The sequence below is a fragment of the Carcharhinus amblyrhynchos genome, unplaced genomic scaffold (assembly GCF_965287045.1).
Source record: "Carcharhinus amblyrhynchos unplaced genomic scaffold, sCarAmb.v2.hapA scaffold_38, whole genome shotgun sequence".
Taxonomy (NCBI): Eukaryota; Metazoa; Chordata; class Chondrichthyes; order Carcharhiniformes; family Carcharhinidae; genus Carcharhinus; species Carcharhinus amblyrhynchos.
The window spans coordinates 6,455,391-6,482,012 of NW_027649779.1; the positions used below are offsets into that span (position 1 = coordinate 6,455,391).

A 26,622-nucleotide genomic window follows, 5' to 3' on the forward strand; every position below is an offset into this window, starting at 1 on the left:
ATAATGGAGAATTCCTGACAGAAAAGATGAAATAAACATGCTTTGCAACTAATACAAAACTTTGCCATATTCCCCGCTGGTGAGAATTCTCTTTTCCAGCTGAGTGTGTGAATTCCTTCTCCCTGAGAAATTCTACAGTTGAACTGGAAACTGGTATTGCATGTTTGTACGTTTTTTTTCATGTCATTGGGCCCAACTGTTCAATGCTGGTATGTATTATTCACACCAGCCACTTTCCACCTTGAAAGCAAGCCCTCTTTTTCCTTTCTGTTTCATATGCCTATCTTGATTTCCCTGTAATTCACCACCGTTTGTCGCACAGAGCTCAGTTGAAGGAAGTACAAGTTAGCCCATCTAATTTGTCCACTAAATCAATCAAGCCAACAGGAAAGCTTCTTCTTTTATTGGCACCGTAAACAGACACAATTCATGACCTATTGCTTCATTTTCGCCGCTCACCTGTTTCCTTGGAGATGGATTTTCTCAAAGGAGTCGGTAGATCCTCGTGGCTCACCACGCAGTCAAACACAGCTCCACTCAGCCATGCATGTGTCGAGATGTTTAACTGGCTGCCCACTCTTTCCGGATCCTCTCCAAGCTGGACTGCAATCTCTGACTTCAAGACCTTATTTTCCTGGTTCCAGGACACCTTGACTCCATAAGGAGCATTAGCCACGACACAGGTTAAGGTCACGATCGCCTCCAGTAAAACCTGCTCTATTGTCGGAGGTAGCAGAGTGATTATGGGATCCCTGCACGTAGAATCATCTGTCAAAAGAAACGAAAGTTAATCCAAATATTATCTTCAGATTCGAATCACCGGTGTCCAGGTAATTCACTTTCAATGAGAATACATATTTGTGATGCTCATTCGACTGGCATCGTGTAAACGCCATTCTTATTGGAAGGGCAGTGACTTACAACAATTCCGGGAAACTCCATAATATTTCCTGTGTAGTTGCTTCCAGAGTGCCAGTTAAACACTGAAACAAATGCCTCGTGTAACAAATGAAATGGATTTATGAGCATATATGGTTGGGGCTGAATTTCGCTCGCCCCAAAATCAGGGGTTAATGGGTCATCATATGACTTTAGCAAACAAGGAAGCTATTTAGCCTTCTAACTTTATATTTAGCTTTTTCCTTTGAAGTAAGAGATTGCAAAAGCAGCTTGTCCCATTATCGCATCCATTCTCTGTAATCTCTGCAGTCCCTGAATAACTGGGAATTGGTGAATGTGCTGTACTTGGAGCTCCAGATTTTTTTTTAATAAAATTAAAGCCTATTATTTCGGGGATAGTTCATTAGCAAAAGTAGAAGATTGGCTATCAAACAGGAAAGAGAGTTGTTGTCAATTCGTCTATTCGTGTTTGTCAAGGTGTGACGAGTCTTGTGCCACAGGGACCATTGCTGGGGTGCAAATATGTTAGAAATCGCATGTGACCAGAACGCATTGATAGGCTAAGTGAGTGGGCTAAGACCTGTTAAGTTGGGTATAATGTGGGAAGTAATGACATTGTCCACTCTGGCAGGCGGAATAAAAGAAGAAAAATACATATTATTCAAATGTTACGAGAATGTAGAGCTCTGAGGTGCAGAGGAATTTTAATTTCAAAGTCCATGAATCACAAAAGGCTGCTATGCAGCTATGGTAACTAATTCCCAAATGTAATAAATGTCTTCGTGAACAGCGAATGGAATTCAATCCAAGAGTAGGATTGATATGTTCCAGGTAGTATGGGCAGTTAGTGAGACCTCATCTGGAGCATTGTGCACAGTATTAGACTCCCTATATGAAGAGTTATGTTAATATATAATTAATAGTTCAGGGACGATTTAGTAGACTAATACCTAAATTGGGTGGGCTGTCTTTTGAGGAAACTTTGGAGAGGCGACCCTTGCTTTCACTGGATTTTGGAATAGTAAGACTTGGCATGTTTAAAACTTTTAATAGCCCGAGCGATTTGAGAAGACTGATGTGGAGGAAATTCCTGACTCTGTGGGAGACTGTTGAGAGTTGAGAGTTACTATGTGAAAAAAATGCGTTGCTGTTTAACGCACAGATGAGGATATTGTTTTTCATTATCTCAGTGGGCCGCAATTATTTGGAACGCCTCTTGAAAATACAGTGGAAGCCGAGCCTTTTACTATTTTAAAGGTACAGCAAGATAGATTCTTGATAAACAAGCATGAAAAGGTTCGCGGAGGAATCCCAGCCTCAACACAACGAGTGGAATGCACTGTTAGAAAATAACACTAGTTTTAAGGGATTTGTATCTGTATTGTAAAGATTAGGAATAAGTTGTTCAGGAATAAGTTCGTTAATTTCACGTTTCTGCGTAAGGAAACATAAAGCAAGAATTAGATGTATGCTGGATAGAGTTGTTCCTATGTGTGCGGGTTTTGGTTTCTATTCAAACTCTGATTCTATTGTGCTTATAAAAGTTATAGCGTGAAAAGCTGACGGAATTATAAAGTCGTTGCTTGGTAACCACTTTTTAGATTGAATGGGGTCTCTTTTGTTATTAATTTAACTGGAAACCAAATAAATTGGAGATAGGTCACTGGGGAGGGAACAATGATCCGCTCTGCGGGAAAAAAAAGATAAAGCTGGACAGGGTAAGAGGGCTGCAAAAGGCAGACTTCCCAGAGAACCAGATAAAGTGAACAGACAACAGGTGAATTAGAACAGAGGGAAGTTCATACAAAGACTGAGGTTAAAGGAACAGAGACAAAGGTCCCGTTCAGAAGAATTCAAGCTTAAAAACAGTAACTTATTCTGAGTTGAAGAGACAGCCGCGGTCATAAGACTTAAGAAGGGAAGGCAGACTATGGAGTAAATCAAAAGTTTGATGCCATTTTGATGGAAAATGGAAAATGTTTGTACAAGTAACTGTGAAGAGTTCTTGCAATAGTAAAGATAAAAAAGAATCCTGAAGAGAGATGCAAAACCTGGATGCAGAATTCATTATTTTTTTTTTGAAAGAGTAGTTAAGAATAACTGGAATGCCCTTGCAACGCAAACTGCTGGTGGGGACCAATTTTGTGAAAGGCGACTTGGAGGCATCTTTAGGAAAGGAGTTTGAAAACTTTGCTTTGACAATTACAGGGGATTTTGAGGCGACATTCACAGAATGTCACTTGGGTTCAGAGTGGATTACCCATTAATCTTTTATACTCAAGGGAATGCTAGCTTCATCTGTGAACTTATCATTGGTGGCGCTTAAACTGAACACAGAAGCGGAATGACGTCTGAAATTGCAAGTGGAATCGTGATCAATTTTAATAAATATTTGCAGATATCAAATATCATCCAGTGAATTTAGGGTAAACCTGAAACCCACGATCCTCAGTCATCATGCAGCAATTGAACAAAACATCGTTTCATTCTGTGAGTTAATGGAATCCAGAACACTGAAGAATCCATTCAGAAAAAAATCTGTTGTTACTTCCCTTCTGGATGTTTGAAAAGTGAGCTGAGAGCAGCAATGCCATATTGGACCAGTACTGTATCCTGTCAATTGCCAACTTTGACACCAGGCATTATGCTGAAATCTGATTTGTTGTTGTCACATAAAAAAATCCCAGGGCAATGGGACGAAAACCAGGCTATGTGTTTCAGTTATTAAAGTGAAAAGCTGCAGATGCGGGGAATCCAGAAAATACCTAAAGTACGCTGGAAAACATCGACAGGCCTACTCCTGCTCCTATTTCTTATGTTCTTATGTTCTTATGTTCTTATGTTTCTTCGTCAACATGTGTTTCTCAACACATGTGTTCCTGACAGTTTTCTGTACGACATAGATGTTCTATTGTCCACGCTGCAATGAGCGCGAGTATTTTGGGACAATCTGATGTTTGTAAAGACGCTGTAAGAAAGGAATGTACTGTATTTCCTTTTACATTGGAAGGGAAAAGAACCCGCACGATTGTAAAGGAAATGAATTAATGGTGGGATTTTTATTTTCATTATTCCAATAAGAATCTTGCATGTGACTGAGATTGATGTCCCTATCACCCCAAATTTCAAGCGTCGTGTTTCTTACCTTGAGAACTGCTGATGTTACGATTTTGAGTGAGCCCTTGGTGAGAGACCTGGCAGGTATAGATCGCTTTGCTGAACCATTCCCCAGCGGGGACTGTGAGCCGGCTGCTCGCCGAGAAGTTTCCGTTCACATTAAAGGCAGGGGAGGTTACGATTCCTGAATCTATGGCTTGTCCATTTCTCAGCCACTTCACCGTCATTGACTTTGGACAAAAATCAATGATGGAACAGACGATGGTTGCAAGTCTGCTGCTTGTGATCTCTTCACTGGAACTCAACGTGAGGATTACAGTTGGATAATGGATCACACGATCTTCAAGAAAATACATGTCATTGGCATTTAATCTTTTTTCAGACCAAGCAATTTACAAACATAAGATAAAGGCCAAACAAAAAACTGTAGGCTGGTTGTAAAAACGGCTATAAAACAGATCACTCGGTCCATAATTTCATGCCCCATACAAAATTCTTCTCACCCTATTTTACCTGGCAGTATCAAAATAACTTCCTTTACATTTTCCCTCATGTTTAATTCCCTCTTCAGAGCACTGAAGTAACTCCATCGACGTATTCCCCCACAATCAGATCAGCCATTGTCAAGTGGTGGGGGAAGCTCGAGGAGCTGAATGACCTACACCTGTTCTCAACCACTTGTTCTGCATTTCTAACGCCCCAACTGCTACAAGTGTTACTTGATGGGTTACATTTTTGGTGAATAATTTTCTGAATTGCTAACCTGGAGTTTAAAATCATTCTGTTCTCTCCATTAGCTCTAGTTTTGGTAAGCTGGTTAATCTACTTCATATTTCAGAAGACCTTTGTTTAATCACACCTCAGAATTCTCTTCGGCAGAGAAAAGACCAACAGCTTATTCACCCCTTACTGCTAGTATGCATTATCAATTCTGGCCCCCTTGTTAATAGACAAGCATCTTCTCCATGGCTCCTGTATCAACTTCCCAATGTGGAAACCATAACTGTACATAGGATTCACGGTGTGATATGAAAGGACCAACTGTACACAGTGCGCTGTGTGTGACCTGGAGACTGTAACTGTACACAGTGCACTGTGTGATCTGCAGACCTGAACTGTACACAAATCATTGGGTGCGATCTGCAGTCCAGAACTTTACACAACGCACTGAGTGTGATCTGCAGTTCAAGCTTGTACACAGCGCACTGAGGGTGATCTGCAGACCAGAAGTGTGCGCAATGCACTGACTATGACGAGGAGACTGAACTGTACACAGTGCATGTGTGTGTTGAGGACACCGGGACAGTACATGGTACAGAGTGTGATGAGGAGACCAGAACTGCACTGAATGTCACAAGCAAAATGGAATTATCCAGAGTTAGTCAAGTATAAGTAGTCGGATTTCACACATTACTGACCTTCAATTCATAATCACCTGCTCCACAATTAGTACCTGTCCGCTTACAATTCACCCCCATAACATCACCAACACCTAACCCACTGCATGTGTCCCACACTAACCAGGCATTTCCTTTTTCCAGGCCGACTCACTGCGTCGCACCTCGCAGTAAATTTTGCTGTTTCCTATATCAGACTCTTTTATGGTTAACTGGCTGCTCAGCGTGTAGGATCCCTTGTCGTTCAACACTGATGGGTAAGTCCTCAATCCAGTGGTGATCACCACATGATTTTTCTTCCAGACAAGGCTGGTGATTTCTGGGAAATAATCCATTGCTAAACAGCCATAGATCATGGTACCAGCTGCGTTTGTTTGTTCACTGGAGGAGAACAATCCATAGAGTGAGGGCGGAGACGGTGAGGCTGCAAAACAAAAACAATTGCGCAAGTTAGACACTATTATCCCTGTTTGTTTGGCTGGAGGTTAAAAATAAACAAGGAAAGAAGGCATTATTGGAGTAGTGTATTGGCAACCAAACAGTCGCCACACCATAGGAAACTGTATAACTTGAAAACAGTAAGTGCAAGTAAAAAGAATAGAGCAATAATTATGGATGAATTTAATTTCATGTTGATTGGGCTCATCATGTTGGAAATGATGGCTAGGAGAACGAACTCAGAGAGTGCTTTATGGATAGTTTCCGAGAGCAACATGTCATGCAACCAACCAGGGGGAAAAAAACATCTACTTTCGATCTTGGCTCTTGGAAGGGGTAATGAGGCAAGTTTAATAAATAACCTCAGACGAAAAGATTCCCTGGGAAGTAGTGATCAATTCGTGATCGAATTTAATATTCAGTTTAACGTGAAAAATTTGGGTTCGAATCAATTGTGTTTAAGTTAAGTAAAGGTAATGAGAATGAAATGGGGATAGAATTAGTTAAACAGAACTGGCTGAATAACTTAGCCCGAGATATAAAAAGCAAGTCGTGAAGACATTTGAGGAAGCAATTAATGACTCTCAGCAAAAAAAAACATCCTGGTAAGGAGGAAAAATTCTCAGAAAGAGAAAAAACAACCATAGTTAACCAAAGGGAATATTAAGTGGCAAGAGAAAAACATATAAGGAGGCAAAAGTCAGTGATGGCACCGGAGACTGGATTAGTTGAGAAGGCATCAAAGGGGGACTAAGAAAGTAACGTGAGAGAAATTAAACTATGAGGCCAAACCAGCGATGGATATAAAGACTAACAACAGGGACTTCTTAAAATAAATTAAAAAAGGAAGAAAGAGGTCAAAGTGAACATAGGCCCGTCAGAAAAGGAATCTTGGAATATGCTTATGGGGAACCAGGAAACGGCAGAAGAGTTGAAAAGATATTTTGCAGCAATGTTTATGGTGCGAGACATTCTGAAAATTCCATTAATACTAAACACACGGAGTGGAAATAAATCCCATCAGAATCACGAGCTAAGTAATATTAGAAACACTAATGGGACTAAAGACAGAACTGTCCCCAGACCTTCAGGGCTTGCATCCCAGGATCCCAAACTATGCAACTTCAGAAATGGTGAATACATTGGTTGTAATTCATTCGTGGGTCTTGGGCATCATTGTCCATCCCTAGTTGCCGTTGAAGGGCAACTGAGAGTCAACCACATTGCTGTGACTCTGGAGTCACATGCAGGCCAGACACCGTAAGGATGGCAGATTTACTTCCTTGAAGGACATTAGTAAACCAGATTTTTTTTCGAACATGGAAATCGTTTCATGGTCATCAGTAGTTCCTTAATTTCTGAATATTAAATATTGAATATTTTCCATTAAATTCAAATTCCGCCATCTGCCATGGTGGGTTCCCAGAACATTGGTGATTATTTTCCAAACGTCGCTGGATTCCGGGGAAGTGCCGGAAGATTGGAAAACGGCTAATGTTACGCCTTTGTTTAAGAAGGGTGGCAGGCAAAAGGCAGGGAATTATAGGCCGGTTAGTTTAACGTCTGTTGTGGGTAAAATGTTAGAATCCGTGATCAAGGAGAAAATAGCGAGGCATCTTGAGGGGAATTGTTTGATAGAGCAGACGCAGCACCGTTTCGTTAAGGGGAAGTCGTGTCTGACGAATTTATTGGAATTCTATGAGGATGTGTCTAGGGCGGTGGATAGAGGAGAGGCGGTGGATGTGGTGTGTCTTGATTTTCAGAATGCGTTTGAAAAGGTCCCTCACAAGAGGTTATTACAGAAGGTCAGGGGGCATGGAGTTGGGGGTAGGGCATTAGCGTGGATAGAGGACTGGTTGTCAAATAGGAGGCAGAGAGTGGGGGTCAATGGGTGCTATTCGGATTGGGGGTTGGTGACTAGTGGAGTGCCCCAGGGGTCGGTGCTGGGGCCTCAGCTATTTACCATTTATATAGATGATCTGGAGGAAGGAACCGAGTGTATGGTGTCGAAATTTGCTGATGACACCAAGATTGGTGGAACGGCAAATTGTGCGGAGGGTGTGGAGAGTCTGCAGAAGGATCTAGATAGGCTGGGCGAATGGGCCAGGAAATGGCAAATGGAATTTAATGTTGGCAAATGTGAGGTTGTCCACTTTGGTAGGAATAATGGTAGGAAGGACTATTACTCACATGACGAAAAACTGCAGCAGGCGACGGTGCAGAGGGACCTCGGGGTCCTTGTGCATGAGTCGCAAAAACCCAGCTTGCAGGTGCAGCAAGTTATCAGGAAGGCAAATGGGATGCTGGCCTTCATAGCGAGGGGGATTGAATATAAAAGTAGGGAGGTCTTGCTGCAGCTGTATAGGGCACTGGTGAGGCCGCAGCTGGAGTACTGTGTGCAGTTTTGGTCGCCACACTTACGCAAGGATATTTTGGCCTTGGAGGGAGTGCAGAGGAGGTTTACTAGGCTGATACCGGAGTTGAGGGGGTTGAGCTATGAGGAGAGGCTGGATAAACTAGGCTTGTACTCGTTGGAGTTTAGAAGAATGAGGGGAGATCTCATTGAGACGTATAAGATGATGAATGGGATGGATAGGATAGAGGTGGAGAGGCTCTTCCTGCTCAGAAAGGACAGTAGGACTAGAGGGCTCAGCCTCAAGATAAAGGGGGGTGCGGTTTAGAACGGAGTTGAGGAGGAACTTCTTCACTCAAAGGGTGGTGAATCTCTGGAATTCTCTGCCCGTTGAAGTGGTGGAGGCTGCCTCTCTAAATGTATTTCAGACGCGGGTTGATAGGTTTTTGATAGGCGAGGGGATTAAAGGTTATGGGGAGAGGGGGGGAAAGTGGAACTGAGCAGCGACAGATCAGCCATGATCTTATTGAATGGCGGGGCAGACTCGAGGGGCTAGATGGCCTACTCCTGCTCCTATTTCTTATGTTCTTATGTTAACTGTGTTTTTGAGATAATAGTCTAGCGATAATATCACGAGGCCATCGCCTTCTTTCACTGTGAGAGAGAGAAACAAATGGTTTAAAGTGTGCTTTTTGGAGCGTAGTATGGGAATACTAATGTGACAATCATCTGGTGGGGGGTGGTGAGAAGGTTTGGGCCGGGGGGAAGGAGGGGGGTTGAAATCCTGAAGAGAATTCCACCAACATTCACTTGCGTATCATTGTCATCTTCTGTGCTTAAGAAGGACTTTGTGTGTGAATGAGAACAATGAGTACAATGTACCTTGTAATCCGTGCTAATCTTGAAATCTGGATGTATTTGTTAAAATAGGAGGCGAGTAAAGGTGTATTGTATCATAATCCAACTTTCACAAGTTTTGTTTTAAATAGGAAAAACAGATTAGTTGTCCTTTGACTCTGTCCCTCCACGTTTTAATTCTTTTTTTTAAAGAAACGCTTATATTACGAGTTTTTTTTTAACGCCAGAATCTATTCTGGGATTTTCCCATCGATTTATAACATCAATTGGGATTGTAACAAATCAGACCTAAATTTAAACATTTGGCGAATTTGTGATCAGTAACACTGCCGCTTTTAATGGTATTATTTTATATGTTCCTCCTGCAATTTTCACAGTCGCAGAATCATACAATCGAACCTACAGTGCAGAACGAGGCCATTGGGTCCATAGAGTCTGCACCGACTCTCCGGCAAAGCATACAGCAACATCCTATTCCTAAAAACTCTAATTAATTGCTGAATTGTGTGATTTATTAAAAGGAGGTACACATGAACATTATACAGCTGAATGGGAATAATTCACTCTAATTATCTGCTGCACTGAGAACTCAGGAGAGAATGGAGTTGAAATCTTGTTATTCATAGAACATAGAACATAGAACATAGAACATTACAGCGCAGAACAGGCCCTTCGGCCCACGATGTTGCGCCGACCAGTTACAAAAACAATGACCCACTAGCCTATACCAATCCCTTTTCGTCCATAAACCTATCCAGAGATCTCTTAAACGCCCCCAAACTAGACGCATCTACAACTGCAGCAGGCAGGGCATTCCAATCCCTCACCACCCGCTGGGTAAAGAACCTACCCCTGACATCCGTCCTGTAGCTACCCCCCCTTAATTTAAAGTCATGCCCCCTCGTGCTAGCTTTCTCCATCCGAGGAAAAAGGCTATCACTATCCACCCTATCTAAACCCCTAATCATCTTATATGTTTCAATAAGATCCCCTCTTAGCCGCCTTCTTCCCAACGAAAACAACCCTAGATCCCTCAGTCTCTCCTCATAGGACCTCCCCACCATACCAGGCAACATCCTAGTAAACCTCCTCTGCACCCTCTCCAACGCCTCCACATCCTTCTTGTAATGCGGGGACCAGAACTGCACACAGTACTCCAAGTGCGGCCGCACTAGAGTAGTGTACAGTTGCAACATTACACTGCGACTCCTAAATTCAATCCCCCTACCAATAAACGCCAAGACACCGTACGCCTTCTTGACAACCTTATCTACTTGATTCCCAACTTTCAGGGATCTATGTACACACACACCTAGATCCAATTTCATCTTTAAAAATAACTAATTATTAAGGTTAATTTTAGTTTGATTTTACATATAATTCTATCCTATGTCTGGCATAGCTTTGGGAGACAAGATATTGTTGTTAAGTTCAAAACTATTTTTAGACTTTAATGATTAAGTTTGTCTTCCAGAATTCCAAATATTTCTTTGAAGATCTTATGCTGCCTTCATTTCCTACATTCGAAAATATCATGCTAAAGGCAACGACACTCAGTTCTCAGATTTAAATGAAAATAAATACATCATTTAATTACTATGAAATTGGGCGCAAATTGAGAGGAGATGGATATTCAGTAACAATTCGGTTTCCTCGTACATCAGTCACTGAAAGTAATGCGCTGTTACAGCAGGCAGTAAAGAAGGGAGATGATCTCTTGGCTTTCATAGACAGAGGATTTGAGTGAATAAATGGGAAAGTTTTATTGCAATTGCACAGGAACTTGGTTAGGCCACACCTCAAGCATTGTGTTCAGTTTTGTTGTCCCTATCTGAGGAAGGATGTCCTTGCACAGCGAAGATTTACCAGGCTGATTCCTGGGATGGCATGTCTGTCATATGAAGAATATGAAGGGACACCAAATCGGTTAGGATTATATTCACTGGAGATTAGATGAGTGAGAGGGAATCTCATAGAAACTTATAAAATTCGAGAAGAGTTAGACGGAAGATTCAGAAAGACTGTTGCTATTGGTGGACCAGTCCAGATCCAGGGGTCATTGTTTGAGGTGAGGAATTTTTTTCCTCACACTGAAAGTGATTTTTATTTTTGTGGTAGTGAATTTTGTGAAATTCACTACCACAAACAATAGTTGATGTCAAAACATTGTCTGATTTCAAGAGGAAATTAAAGAAAGCATTGGGGCAAAACCAGTAAGGAGATATGAGGAAAGTGGGGATCAGGATATTGAATTCGATGGTCAGGCACGGCCATAATGGATGGCGGTGCAGGATCGAACGGCCGGATGGTCAACTCCTTCTTCTAATATCTACGTTTATACCTTTCAATGTTTATTATTATCTTGGAATGAAAAATAAATGACATCGAAGGAATTACATTGGTGCAGCTGCCACAAAGCATTGAAGAATGAGATATTCACCAATGGAAATTTATACCTTATACTTATGATCTGAGAAGCTGAAAACTTTAATTCAGCTCCCGGGATCAGGATACGTCAATTAATTCAAAACCACTCATCAACCAGTAAAAAACAGTGGAATCAGCATGTTTTATTAAAATTATTTTAGAAATATTTCAAAATCTCCTCCATCCATAACATTCTTCACTCACGTCAACTATGCATAATGAACTGCAGAATTGTAGAACACGTTAAATTATTAACAGATGGTTATTTAAAATAAAACATATCTAATTAACGTTGAGAGGCTTACCGTACTTTAATGGTTTCAATTACATTGATTTTAATATCCAATTTGCAAATTCTACAGATTGAAATTATATTCAAAATCACGTGCTGAATGAACGCTTAACATTCATTGAAATAGCATTTAAAACATTTTCACACTGAAAACTGTGCCTTTCATTCAACCAATCGTCTTTAAAAAAGGTGCGACATTTGCATTTGATCAGAAAACGTGCAACTGCTCCATGTCACTGTTTTTAAAGAATGCAAAACTGCCAAAGAATCTCACAAACAATCATTATGCAAAGCAGGTCCGCAGCACATACCTTTCATAAACTAAACAACAAATCATTGCTGGGATGTAACCCGCTTCATTTCCTTTCAAAGAGCAGCAACATGATTCTAAAAAGAGGCTGCCAACAGCATCAAACATATTATGACAGGCAAATCGCAATGCAGCAGCCAGAAAGACATTGGTCTCAGGACGAATGAATAATTTTAAAAAAACGCGTGAAGTCTCACAACACCAGGTTAAAGTTAGCAAAAGCCTTCGAAGTATTGCTCTTCACTCATTTGAAGAGTTTTGTTCACAAGCAGGGCATATATAGACACAGACTCAAGTTACAAGAGAATGGTTGGAATGCGAGCTTTTACAGGTAATCAGGTCTTTACAGGTACAGACAATTGCTTGGAGAGAGGGTTGAGCACAGGTTAAAGAAGAGTGAATAGTCTCCAGCCAGGACAGTTAGTAAGATTTCGCAAGCCCTGACAAGTCATGGAGGTTACAGATATTGTGACATGAACCCAAAATCAGAGGCTGAATGACCTTCTTCGGGTAAGCATTCTCCAAGGCGGCCTTCACGCCAGATGACAACACAGAATCGCTAAGGAACAACTGATAGCCAAGTTCCACAACATGAGGACGGCCTCAACCGGGATCTCAGGCTCAGTCTACACTATATTTAAACCCCTTTGTTCCTGGGAGGTGATATTTCACAATATCCTGGCTGGAGACAATTCACACCTCTTTCATCTGTGCTTAACCCTCTCTCCACAAACAGGGTCTGTACCGTAAAAACTTGATTACATGTAGAGACTCGCATTCCAAGCATTATCTTGTAAATGGAATCTATGTCTATGTTTGTCATATTTGTGAACACAAGTCTTCACTCACGTGAAGAAGGATCAATATTCCGAAAGCATTCACTACCAAATAAGCCCGTTGGACTTTAACATAGTGTTGTGAGATTTCGTATTGTGCTTATCCCAGTCCAACGCTAGTATCACCACATCATAATTAAAAAAAGGGAATGGGAATATTGGCGACAGATCATAATTTAAAAAAAAGGAATGGGAATATTGGCGACAGCACTGTGAGAAACACAGAAACTAAGATAACAGGGGGAGGACTGGATGATTCCGCCCTTCGAGCCTGCTCCGCTCTTCAGTCTGATCATGGTTGATTACCCAACTCATAATCTCCGCCACGCCTCCCCCCTCCCCTCCACCCCCCCACCCCCTATCCCATATCCTTTGATGACTTTCGCCTCAAGAGCAATAACTAATTCCTTCTTGAAAGCATACATCTTTGGTTCTCAAGTACTTTCTATGAATAGACGAAATATGTTTAACAAGCTAATATTATGACATTATAATTATTAATTCATATCTTATGATATAACCACAGTATAAACATTCTGGATACTACTGCTATATATCAAGTTATATCTGTATAAGGGCACCTAAAAAAGCCTTTAATTGCGTTGAGTTTTTTTAAAATAATGTATGTAGGCCTTCATATGCGTTATAATAACAGATATTAACAGACGTCAATCCAATCTTCACAAAAAATAGTTGATTAAAGAAATCTAACTGCGAAATATTTCTGACGACAGTGATATTGAAAAAATATTTGAACCTTTTGCCTTTTTCATTAGATCGGTAAAACAGTAGCAATCAGACGTCACCGAGGTGACACACTATAGAAACAAAGATGTTCAAAGTGACCCGGACAAACAGCAGACCCACAAATAAACACCAAGTCAAAACAGTCAGCGACAGAATAGGTCAGCAGCACCCGTTGTGCACAAACAACGCAGTTCTATAACCCCTTTCGACAGAATCATACCAACATTGTAACAAAAAATCTCAATACAGTGTCCACAAAACACACATTTCAGTGAACGAATGAATTTTCAAAATAGAGAAAATTATAAACAAACGACTGTCAAGCAGATCAGTAACCAAATAAATGTTATGTTCTTACCTGCAGTGACCGTCACTGCGGTTCCTGATCCCCAGAAGTCGACGAAACACGGCGTTACATTCCATGGGCTGGGTCGTACAAAAACCGGTTCTAAATTAAATGGACAGAAATCCACAATTCTTTAAGTGTTCGCTAGTCAGAGGCAAAGTCTTAATGGCTATTTGAAAAAAAGTAATTACATTTGGAGATGCAATTTGGTCTTTATAATACACCCCGATGATTTATTCCTCGAAGCGTAACACATTGGCATGTTATTGAAATTGCCAACTGATGAACAAAAAAAAACTTTTTCCAGATGAGATCTTATTATTGGACACAGAAGGTAAATCAGAGGAAACATCGATGTAGTAAATGCGAACACTGAAACAGCCACAATTAATTGATGAAGTAGGGATTTTTGTATTGACAGTAAATGCTGTGCGTCGCAGGTAATTGTGTCTGCCAAGCACAATAATAGATGGCGGTGTCTTCTCTCTTCAGGTTATTCATTTCCAAAGTGAATATATTGGTTGAAAGGTCTTTGGACGCAACGAATCTATTCTGAATCCCTGGGTCGTACTTGTTGTTGGAGGAAGAAAGATAGAAAACCAACCACTCCAGCTCCTGTCCCGGAACTATTCGGACCCAGTACATGTAAGCGTGATGAAGATTGAAGCCGCTGGTTTTACAGGTCAGTCTCAGGGAGCCTCCGGGACGCCCGGTCGCTACCTCTGGTTGAGTGAACACAACTTCCGACTGGACACCTGTAAATAATTTCAATAACCCCGCGGATTAATCCTGGTGAAATGAGTGCTGACTCTGAAACAATCCAGCAGGAGCATAACACTGAGACTTTAACAGTGAGGGACTTGGGCAGTAAAAACTACTCACCGGATAAGCAAGTCAGCAACAAACTGAGAGAAATCGCCGAGCTCATCTTTCTGGTCATTTTGAAAAAAAAAATGGTTGTGTCAGGAACTCAGTGAACAAACCAGCTCCCGGACTGTTGGATTCCGGTCCCAGTGAGCGGTATTTAAATACCCGGCAGAAGGGGGCGGCTTTCCAGGCGCCGCCTGTTGATTCCCTGCTGGAGGCGGCGCCTGGATCCACGTCCCACCTTCCACACTCCCAACAGAATGGACTCCGAAATTTACAATAGGTTAATATTAAACTGGACATTTTATCGGTATCTTGATACATGTTTGGCTGAATGGATTCAGTATAATGTCTTCATTATTTTGAATGATGACATTGCAACTCACAATCTCTTCGCAAAATAATCTAATTCCATTGTATATATAGACCATTTATTTTCACGCCGCTTAGCTAGGAGAAAAATCTAAAAATAATTAAAGTACATTTTTTTCGAGAACAAAAAGACAGTCTATTTTACAACAATTCTGGATCTCTATAAGGTCGGATAATATAGTCAAGAATGCATACGGCATTCTCGCCTTCATCCGCCGGGATATTGTGTAGAATTATTTGCAGGTCATGCTGCAGCTGGACAGACCCTTATTAGGCCTCATTTAGAATATTGTGCATAATTCCGGTTCCCCGCTGCAAGAAGGATATGGATGCATTGGAGAGGGCACAGAAAATGTTTACCAGGACGTTGCCCGAACTGGGAGGGCATTGTCTGTGAGGAAAAGTTGGACAAACTCGGCATGTTCTCACTGGAACGACGGAGGTTGTGGGGTGACCTGAAAGAGGTTTATAGGATTATGAGTGGCGGGGGCTGAGTGGATAGTCAGATGTCTTTCCGAGGGCAGAAAAGACAAGTACTGGGGACATAGGTTTAAGGTGCGTGGGGAAAAGTTTAGAAGAGACATGCGAGACAAATTTTCCACACAGAGGGTGGTGAGTGTCTGCGACACACTGCCCCGGAAGGTGGTGGGAGCATCTACAATAGTGGCACTTCAGGGGCAACTTGATGAAGGCATGAATAGGGTGGGATTGGAAGGATATGGACTTCGTAAGTGCAGACGATATTAGTTTAGCCAGGCAACGTTATCAGTGGTGGTTTCGAGGGATGAATAATCTGTTCCTATGTTGTAATTTTATTTGTTCTTTGTTCCTTTACTTGAAACTAATTGAGAATAATTTATCTGAGGAATTGTTATCGATCTCTGTGACTTAATGTGGTGGATGAACAAAGTCATAGTAATTACAGTGGGGACGCCTGTCATTGTGGCATTTGGGTTTGGAGATAAGGACAAACTCTTTATATTATACAGTATCTTCTGTCATGTCACAAAATGCCCCTGAGCGGAAGACAGTCCTGTGAAAGTTCATTGTAAAAGAAAACCGCCTCCTTGATAAGTAACTACTGAGTTGGCAGAGGATCAAAAAATTGACTTCGACTTTGACAGAAAATTTCATGAATCCGAACGGACACAGTGATCAGTAAAGTTGTCCTTCAGCATCCAAATCATTGCAGCTCATTTTATTGGTCACCAGCTGCCTATCATTTATTTCTATTGGGAACATAGGGTATCAGACTTTGCAGCATTTTATACGGTATCATGTTTTATCTTCCATTGAATCAAGTTATGAATTAGCTATTTCTCCATTCATTGGCAGCTATGAGATGAACTGTTATACATGCGAATTTGATTTTACTGTACAACAGAGCAAGGTGCTCATCAGCCATACGAGATGCTGCTGTTTAAATGAAGTGCAGAATTTTAAGAATATTCCAGGATTCCCCGCTGTCGAGACAGTTCTATGATTTACTTCCAATTTCTCTTTTTTCAGTTTTCTTTTACATGTTTACTGATCACATTCGACTGGAGAAATTCAAATCTCTCTGGCGCTTGATGAAGTTGTTTACAAACAGGGATTAATTATTAGAATAACGTTTGATTTGAAGTTATGAAAATGTAATAGAATCTGGTTAGTTTATTATGTTCTCATATTATTTAATCGCATACTGAACAGGACATTCATTTAAAATATTTGTTTCGTTGGAACAGCATCTAAAGTATATCTTTCTAGAGGGAATGAATGGCTGACTCCCATTTTGTCCATTTAGATTCACGCTAATCTGGCCCACGCAGTCTAGCTTGCCCCCAAGTGCACAGAGTTATTTACAAGAAGCATTTGGGGATGTTGTTCAGTAAATCAAAGATCTGTTTCCACAGTTGTGTCCGCTTGGCAGTAAGCCAACTTCAAACTCTTCACATTGTCAATGAAGCCTATTTATAAACAAATCTACCCAGCAACATTACTGAGGGCAATTTATTTTTATTAAGTTGTAAACTAATGCGAGCTGTTCCCATTTCATAGGAAAGGGACACAATGTAGATTCTCTGGAAACAACGATAATTTCTCGAACACTTCAGGACATTGTGATGGATGGACGGAAAGGTATGCGGGCAGATTGTGGGAGATGATTCAGACAGAGGATGTATGAACGTGTATATGTGTGTTTTATTTCTCATTATTTGTCCCATGGAATGTGGGCTCACTGACAGGAAAAGTATTTCTTCCTTGCCTCTAACTGTTCTTCAGCTGAATGTTTTGCTACGGCATTCGAGAAGGCAGTGAATGGTCAGCCGTATTACTGTCCTTCTTGCAGTCACACAATGGTGACACCGGATCAGGATGGCAGATTTCCTTCATTGGGGAATTAGAGGAGTTCCCCTGCTTGCTATTAGTATGTATTTCAGATTGATGAATTGCCATGGTCACATACAAACCCTGTCCTCACATCATTGTCCTGGGCTTCTTGATAACTTGACCAATTACTTTAATATTGCGCCGTCATCAGCCCAATAATTTCAAATGCCTTTAAGCATATTATAATATGTTATGGAGTATTAACTTGCAGACCTAATGCCTCAGTCAAAACCTAAAGGTAATGAATTGCCTTGGGTGTCCTTGAATGTGACATGCATCTGGCCACTCCGCTGTCAAGGTAATGCATCTTTCAAATAACTGACTGAACTTCTGTCCTCTCTTTCTGTGTCTCAGAATGTACCGAAATCAAACAACCTCTCTTCTTCCCCTGGTTCCATTAAATCACATATACAAGCACCGAAAAGTCACACCTGGCAACTGGTAGAAAACAATGTTCATGGTTTTGCTTATGGCATCTTGTGGCTAAAAAAAGTGAGTCACAAATGTAATCGGAGGAAAATTTAGAGCCAGAAACAGGCCAGGTCACTCACTTCACGTCTGGCAGCGCTTTCTCTCACACAACCCTTAACGCACTGAACACGTTCTATTTTAGAATAACACTGTTGGAAAAAAAAATATTGTTTGAATGTTCCCTCTTTTCGACCAGTCAGTGTTCAGTCACCTTCAGTTAATGTGTTAAAACCCAAATGTTATCATGTCGTTTATTGTTTAAAATGGGAATGGATGTGAATGTAATGCTGAGATCCGCAGCAATCTGAATAGCAGTTCTTGATGGTTTCAGGGTGACTTCACAGGCAGGAAGACTGTTCAAGGTGATAACATCAAACCGGCGCCACCTGTTTCTTTCTCATGTAATAGAACTTCCTGTTTCTCTTCTGTAATTTCCAAACCACACATCTCAGTTTTGAGCACAAAATAAATCCAGCGTACCGAATCTGGTATCAACATCTGTCAATGCGGCCTATATCTGACCACAGACTCAGGGCAGAGTCACACTGATCACATTACAGTGACATTTACAAAACAACCCCCAGTGGTGATCTGTTTACTGTTCCCATTCCCGGACATAACTCGATGGTCAGTGGATGTTTCACTGAATTTGCTCTGTTCTCTGAAGGCGGGAAATGTTGGCTTGCGACCTTTCATTATTTGATCATGTCCCTTTCTTTGTCAATTCTTGGTTTCTAAGGTTGTATTTGCCAGCACCCATTCTTTCATTCTCATTTTAACTCTCCTTTCTCCCCCGGTATCACTCACCATCTCCTGTGAGTACATTTAATAAACGTGTTCAAAATCGTGAAGGTGTCAGTGGAGTAATTAAAGAGGGAATTTTTTTCAAAATTGCAGAGGGGTTAGTAACCAGTGGGCACAGATCTATGATTTGAAAGGAAGACAGAAGAACAATTGTGAACAGATTTAAAGGGTGATGGAATCAGGTTCAACAGCAACTTTGTAAAACAAATAAGTGAAATATTTTTAATGGAGGTAAACTTTGAAGGATTATCGAAAATGGGACAATTTGAATTGTTCATCTATTTATTGTCCCAGCATCCTTTCTGTATATATCCTTGGCTTCAATGGTCTGCATATAATGCAATATTTATACAGCTGTTGTCTGGTGTTCACCTTGCCTTTTGATAGAATTTGACAGCATTTGTGCGTCTGTGTCCGTTGATAAGTCTGATGTGGAGATGTCGGCGTTTGACTCGGGTAAACGCAGCAAGAATGTCTCGCAACACCAGGTTAAATTCCGACGGGTTTATTTGGTAGCAAAAACCACCATCTTTCGGAGTGCGGCTTCTTCGTCAGGTAAATGGGAGTTCTGTTCACAAACACGGCATATAAAGCCACAAAAACATTTTTTCCAAAATAATGGTTGGAATATGAGTCTTCACAGGATTAACATAACGGTTAAGAAAAAGGATGACAGGGGCAACTTCCGCCAAAGGGCCTGTTTCCACGCTGTAAACCTCTAGGAGTCTCCGACCTCTATGACTCCATCACCCAGATCTCTCTGCCTATCAATATCTTCAGGGTTCAGTCATTTACTGTATATTTCCTATCTGTATTAGACCTTCCAAAATGCATTATCTCACATTTGTACGGAGTAAACTCCATCTACCTTCACTCTGCCCAAGTCTCCAACCGATCTATATCCTGCTGCCTTCTAAAACAAAACTCTCACGATCCCATGTTGCCTCACCGTTATCTTTCACCTATCCGTGGCCTTTCAATGATTCAATTCCAAATGTTAGGGTGTCTTTCTCTTGGCCGTTCCATTCTATCCTGGGATACAGTGGCCCTCTTTAACTCTGGAAATCCACTGAATCCATTCAGGACATATAATTGTGACTCCAATTTCAGATTTAATCTGCAACAAATTCAAAAACGTGGACCACAACAACTGAATCTATCCTCTCCAGCTCCAAGTGTCTCTGCGGCCCGGATAGGATGCCCTGAACTGGGGCACCAGGCACGCAACACAGCCTTTGGGACTCTCAAACCTGGCCACAGAGAAAAGTGTCTATTCCCCTGATAAACTATCCCAATTCACAACTACGTTTCCCTTTTCTCCTCCATCTTGAATGCCTCCCTGAACCTCCATGCTATGGTTAGGTTTCTCATCTTCCTTGCAAACCTGCCTGTCTGTAATGTTCAACTACTCTGTGTTGCTGCAGGTTCCGATGGTTAGACAGAGAGCCCATGTCACTGAATTCAGGAAGATAATCGTTACTTTCAATCTGATTGTACAACTTATCCCCAACATTAAAATTTAAAAGCGTTCGTCTCGCAAATATCTAAGGGAGCAATGATTTCTGCCCATTCATTAATGCATCATTTTCATCTTTCTTCCAATAATCATCCGCATTTTGTATCATCAACGCTTTGTAACCTGTCGCACTCTTTTTTCTTTGTTCTTTAAATGTGACATTTCCAATTCAGATACTAAAGAGGAAATCTCCCTGATGCTGATTCTGACAGAACTGGTGCAGACCGGGAAGTAACTCAGGATTGTTGTACAGCAATAAAACTACATTCCCTGACCGGGAATCGAACACGGGCTGCAGCAATGCAAGGACCGAATCCCAGCCACAAGACCACCAGGGAAGTTGACGCACACTTTATAAAATATTAATTTATCCATGAGCCACCTGTCTTTTGTTTCATTTCTGTCTTTTTCTTCACCAAGTACAAGTTTATCCTTCACATTGCCATGTTTATATCACACACAAGTGACTGTTTCAGCCAATGAAAGCAGTGATTCCTGTGAGCTGGAACAGGAAATGGACAGTGAGGTGAAATAGTCCCGCAAACTGCTCATGTGACACTTTGAATTTCCAAAACCCACCAAACTCATCACTGTGGCTCCTGTGAAACTTGGAAGGTAACACACGGCAGGAATTCATCACGGAGGGTAACGGGCACAAGTCATTTACCAAACTGGAAAGCAGGGAAAGAGATGGGATGATACACGGCATTGAGAGGAGATGGAGTTTACAGATAACAGTACAAAGAAACACAGATATCTCATCTTCTTGATCCAGTTACTGATTACAGGAATGCACATAGTGCGAATTCTGTCACACTCTCCTTCCAGCCTTGAGCACGGAGTTAAGCTTTGAAGTGTTTGAATTCTTGCTGCAGTAATTCAGGGTTTTGTTGAGACCACATTTGGAACAGTGTGTGCAGTTTGGATCCCTGCATTTTAGACAGAATCAAAGCAAAATCTGAGGATGCTGGAATCTGAATCAAAAACAGAAAATGCTGGAAAATCTCAACATTTTTAACGAGAAACAATAGATAGCATTGAAAAACTGAAACATTATTCTTCCTGATCCGGGAATCTGAAACACGGGGGCACAATCTCAGGATAAGGTGCTGATGATTTAGGGCTGAGATGAGGAGAAATTGCTTCACTCAAAGGATGGTGAATCTTGGGAATTCTCCACTCCAGCGGGTTCCGATGCTCCATCATTGAACACATTTCAGTTTGGGTTAGACAGATTTATGATCTATCTAGGAATGAATGGAAGCAGGAATATGGAATTGGAACAAATGCCCAGCACAAGTTCATGTTTCGATTGCATTTTTTTAAAAAAGTTTAATGGTGTAATGGAACATACAACGTTATATGTGATGATTAGAAATCAATCGTCATTAAATAATGTTGGTAACACCATATAACAGTACAGCCGGGAACAATTGACAGCTATTTTTTTATTGGCACCCACGGACCCTTTTCAAACAGGCAACTGTTTACTGTGAATGCTGATGGTGAGAAAATAGTAAAACCCCGTCCCTAGGTGGTCTCGAACCACAAACCTTTCGGTTAACAGTCGAACGCGCTGACCAATTGCGCCATAGAGACTAAGACAGTACATGTCAAGTATATTCTAAAGTAGTGTGTCAATGACCACAATTCTATTTCTGAAAACCTATTCCAGAACTGCAGCATGACCACACTGTTTACAATTCTATACAAGTCTCTTTAGTTCCGTTGATCCCGCAGCACTGCTGTAGTGTGTTGGTTATTCCCTTTCTCCTATGAACGGGCACGTAAAATAAATCCACGTCTCTTACCACAGGGAGGAATTCAACGGGAGGGAAAGGAACTGATCACCATTTTTATTATGGGATTGAAACATTCAGGCACATAAATCCGGCCCGTTACAGGAAAGTCCAGTAGATCCGCACTGAGTCTCGATTCCCTCATCTGTCTGATTGGTTTTTCCTGTTTCTTAGTGATGAAAAACGATTTAAAAATATATTCTTCTGTGAAATGTGTGCCATTTCCTCTCGTTCACTTACAATATCACTTGTATCTGTCTTTTTGAGCACACACTACTATCAGATATTTCAGATGGTGATTAACCATATTAGTCGGCATCTAAAAACCCATTAAATTCTGTTGTAGACTGAACAAGATGCGGATAAATCCTCGGTGTCAAAATCGACTTCCCTGAGTTTTCGTCAAAATAACGTGTTTATAATTTCACAGAAAGCATTTGAGGGTGATATCAGATCAACGATAACGTGTTTAACATCGAACTTCGGTTCATGTTGAGCAACAAACTGAAATCAAACAGTTTTCTCTTCCACCACACGAGAAAGGTTAATAAATGTTTCTGCCCGGTTTCGAACCGGGGACCTTCCGCGTGTTAGGCGAACGTGATAACCACTACACTACAGAAACAGCTGGGAATGCGTCATAGCGAATCTGCTTGTCTGCAATGCTACGTTGTGTTGCTGCAGGTTCCGATAGTCAGACTGAGAGCCCATGTCACTGAATTCAGGAAGCTAACCGTTACTTTCAATCTGATTGTACAACTTATCCCCAACATTAAAATTTAAAAGCGTTCATCTGGCAAATATCTAAGGGAGCAATGATTTCTGCCCATTCATTAATGCATCATTTTCAACTTTCTTCGAATAATCTCAATCAATTGTACGCAGTGATAAAAACAAATTACTGCGGATGGGAAAAGAGGAAATGTTCCAAAATCTCCCAATGTCTGACAGCACCTGTAAGGAGTGAAAAGGGCGGATGTTTCGAGTCCAGGTGACACTTTATCAAACGGAGTTACTCCGATCGAGAATTCAGGCTGAATGGCTGTTTGTCGATATAAGCTACAGAATTGCCAACATTAAGACTGCAATCCCTGCCCAGAGGATGGGTTGGGACTTTCTAACTGAGGTTCAAATCCCGTCATATTCGCTTCCCGTCATTTCTCATCGTGACTTATTTTTGTTGGAAATTATTGGGAATAAAGCAATGGGTGCAGAGATGATCAATTCATTACAAATCTCTCACATCAGCATCACTGAAGGTCCAGTGAGCAGGATCGGCGCCGTGACGGAGTTTCGATTCCCAGTCACAGAGTGAATCATTTTTTGTTCAATTCTTCATTTAATGAAAACACGCCTCACAGCGTCTGTGAAGGGAACAGCATCTAAATCTTCCAGCTGGATGAACTGGCATCGGAGCTGGAAAAGTCGGAGATGTAACACTAACGATAAACTCTGAAGAACATACATGTCAGATACACAACATACATGTCAGATACACACACAACACACATGTCAAATCACGTCACTGTCAAGTTGCGTCTTTTAACTTTCTGTTCTCCACCTCAGACATTTCCCCATTCATCAAAAATCCCCCACCACAAGCCCCATCCTGCTCCTCAATCCACTGATAATGCTACTCGTACCGCAAAGAGCGGTTAGCGTTTGGCTCCATAGCTCAGTGGTTAGAGCAGTGGTGTTGTAAAAGCAGGGGTCGTGAGTTCAATTCTCGCTGGAGCCTCCACTTGAAGTTTAGCTACTAGAAGCTGTAGGGGAAAGGTACATAGAGTGGAGGGGCAGATCAGCTGCAACTTTGGAAAAAAAAAGGTTTTCTTCTTCGTGAAAAAAATAGAAAGACCAGAACATATTTGACAAGCTGAAAAATATAAATGTTGATATTAAGAATATAATAGATGCGTTTGTACAAGGAATGCTTAAAGTTAGCATGTAGGTGCAGCAGATAATTGGAAGGGAAATTACATGTTGATCTTCCTTGCCGGCGGGCTGGAGTTTAAAAATAACGAGGTGTCTGCAAATGGTCACTCAAAACATTTGACCTACTTGTTGTTGCTGCCACATTGAATGAAAAAAACAATCACGTGTTTTTAGTGACCATTTGCGTCTGGCGGTTCTGTTCCTGTTTGTATGGTGTGATGGTGAGCTCTCCGGACTCCAAATACAGTTCTCGGAGTTCAGAACTTGGTGAAAGGTTGTTTTATTTTGCAAAACGTATTACGGGTTTTCTGAAGGGAATTTAACTTTAAATTCTCAGAAAGTGGGAATCTAAACACTGAGGAAGTTTCAGCAAATTCCACCACAATCGCATTGCAGACGATGCAGGGAATGACTCTCCTGGCGTCATTGCATCAGCCCCAGGGGACAATTGCTCAAGTGAGAACCGTCACCCATGGAATCAACAGCACTCTGAAGGACAACAATCATCCCCCCCACCCCCCCACAAAACACACACACTCTCTATCTCTCTCTCACACACACACACACACTTGCTCAGTAATTGCCGGACTCCAGTAGAATGGTTATTGTCGGACACCAACTGATTCTTTCTTTCAACAAAGAAGGGAAAGAACGGAGGAAAGATGAAAAACACAGATGTTTCAGGCATCTGGCGCTAAAGGCTCAACAAATCGAATTCTAACAACAGTTGAACTGGCTAAGTAATTCTCTGGATTAGCACTTCGTGAGAAATTTAAACGAAACGCTGTTCAGGCAATCTGCGTTTGCAAATTAAAGCAAGAATCCGCCGAGATTTGAACTCGGATCGCTGGATTCAAAGTTTTAGAGTGCTCACCATTACACCACGGAACCCAACACATGGCAGGAAGTTGAAAATGGCCTGTAAATATTTGTACCATGTCAACAGCAGGGAGAAATTTCAGTCCCGTTGCACAGTTCATATTTATAAAGCCGTTGCTGGTTCCTCCTGTAAAAATAAGTAGGCTACCTTCCACTGCATTAAATTTCACTGTAACTGACCACATTCAAATAGTAATGTTTGTATCGAACTGACATAAACCTTACTGCAGTAAATCTACTGAACAACACCAGCTTGTCAGAGCTCTGCTTTCTTCACAGTCCTTGTGAGACTTGCCAGAATTTTCCATTTTCTTTTCCGATTCCAGCATCTGCAGTAATTTGCTTTTATTACTGAGTATAATTGATTGAGATTATTCGAAGGAATATGAGAATGATGAAACAATAAATTGGTAGAAATCATTGCTCCCTTAGATATTTGCGAGACGAATACTTTTAAATGTTGATGTTGGGGATAAGTTGTACAATCAGATTGAAAGTAACGGTTATCTTCCTGAATTCAGTGACATGGGCTCTCAGTCTAACCATCGGAACCTGCAGCAACACAGCGCAGTTGAACATTGCAGACAGGCAGATTTGCTCTAACCTCCTTCAAGCTGTTTCTGTAGTGTAGTGGTTATCACGTTCGCCTCACACGCGAAAGGTCCCCGGTTCGGAAACCGGGCAGAAACATTCATTAAACTTTCTCATGTCGGCTAAGAGAGAATTTCTTGATTTCAGTTTGTTGCTCAACAATTATCCGAAACTCGATGTAAAAGACATGTTGTCATTGCTCTGACTTCACCCTCAAATGTTTTCTGTGAAATAATATGCACTTATTTTTGACGCACTGACATGAAAGTTCGATTTTGACACCGAGCATTTATTCCCATCCCATTCAGTCTACAACAGAATTTAATGGGTTTATAGGAGCAGACTAATATGGTTAATCACCGTCTGAAATATCTGATAGTGGTGTGTGCTCAAACAGACAGATACAAGCGATACTGTAAGTGAACTAGAGGAAATAGCGCACATTTCACAGAAGAATATTTTTAAATCGCTTCTCATCACTAAAAACAGGAAAAGGCATTGGGACAGACGAGGGAATCGAGACTCAGTGCGGATCTACTGCACTTTCCTGTAAAAGTTCGGAATGTATGCGCCTGAATTTTTCACGTCCATAATAAAAAAGGCTCAAGGGTCACGAACAGATAATTCTTGATTTTCCTCCATTTCAATGTATTTGACTTTGTTTAAAAGCTAACGATAGTCATTCTCAAAATTGTGATCTGTGTTCCCCGGTGATTCGATTCGTTCTGTTGGTCAGCTATATTTTCAATTCAGTGATGTTCAAGTTCAGAAATATTCAATTCATAATGAAGACATATGTGTTAAATAATACATTGATACTAAATATTGAAAGGAATAGTGAGTAATATTGTACAATGAACTTTGATAAATTGTCATCTGGACTCGAAACGTCCGCCCTTTTCACTCATTACAGGGGCTGTCAGACATTGGGAGATTTTGCAGCATTTCCTCTTTTCCCATCCGCAGTAATTTGCTTTTATCACTGAGGACATTTGGT

At 41.1% G+C, this 26,622-nt stretch overlaps 3 non-coding genes and 1 gene segment (V, D, J or C); 1 reads left to right on the plus strand and 3 right to left on the minus strand.

Moving 5' to 3' along the window:
- Positions 1-26,622, minus strand: part of LOC145362424 (Ig heavy chain C region-like) — a 44,171-nt gene that overhangs the window by 399 nt on the left and 17,150 nt on the right. The window contains 4 exon segments of the C gene segment in view: positions 460-768; positions 4,046-4,357; positions 5,539-5,838; positions 14,034-14,123. Coding sequence covers positions 460-768; positions 4,046-4,357; positions 5,539-5,838; positions 14,034-14,123 — 1,011 coding nt within the window.
- On the minus strand, positions 21,950-22,023 carry trnan-guu (transfer RNA asparagine (anticodon GUU)). The gene has a single exon. It is a non-coding gene; the product is annotated as a tRNA-Asn (tRNA).
- Positions 22,776-22,848, minus strand: trnav-aac (transfer RNA valine (anticodon AAC)). The gene has a single exon. It is a non-coding gene; the product is annotated as a tRNA-Val (tRNA).
- On the plus strand, positions 25,651-25,724 carry trnav-cac (transfer RNA valine (anticodon CAC)). Its single transcript has one exon. It is a non-coding gene; the product is annotated as a tRNA-Val (tRNA).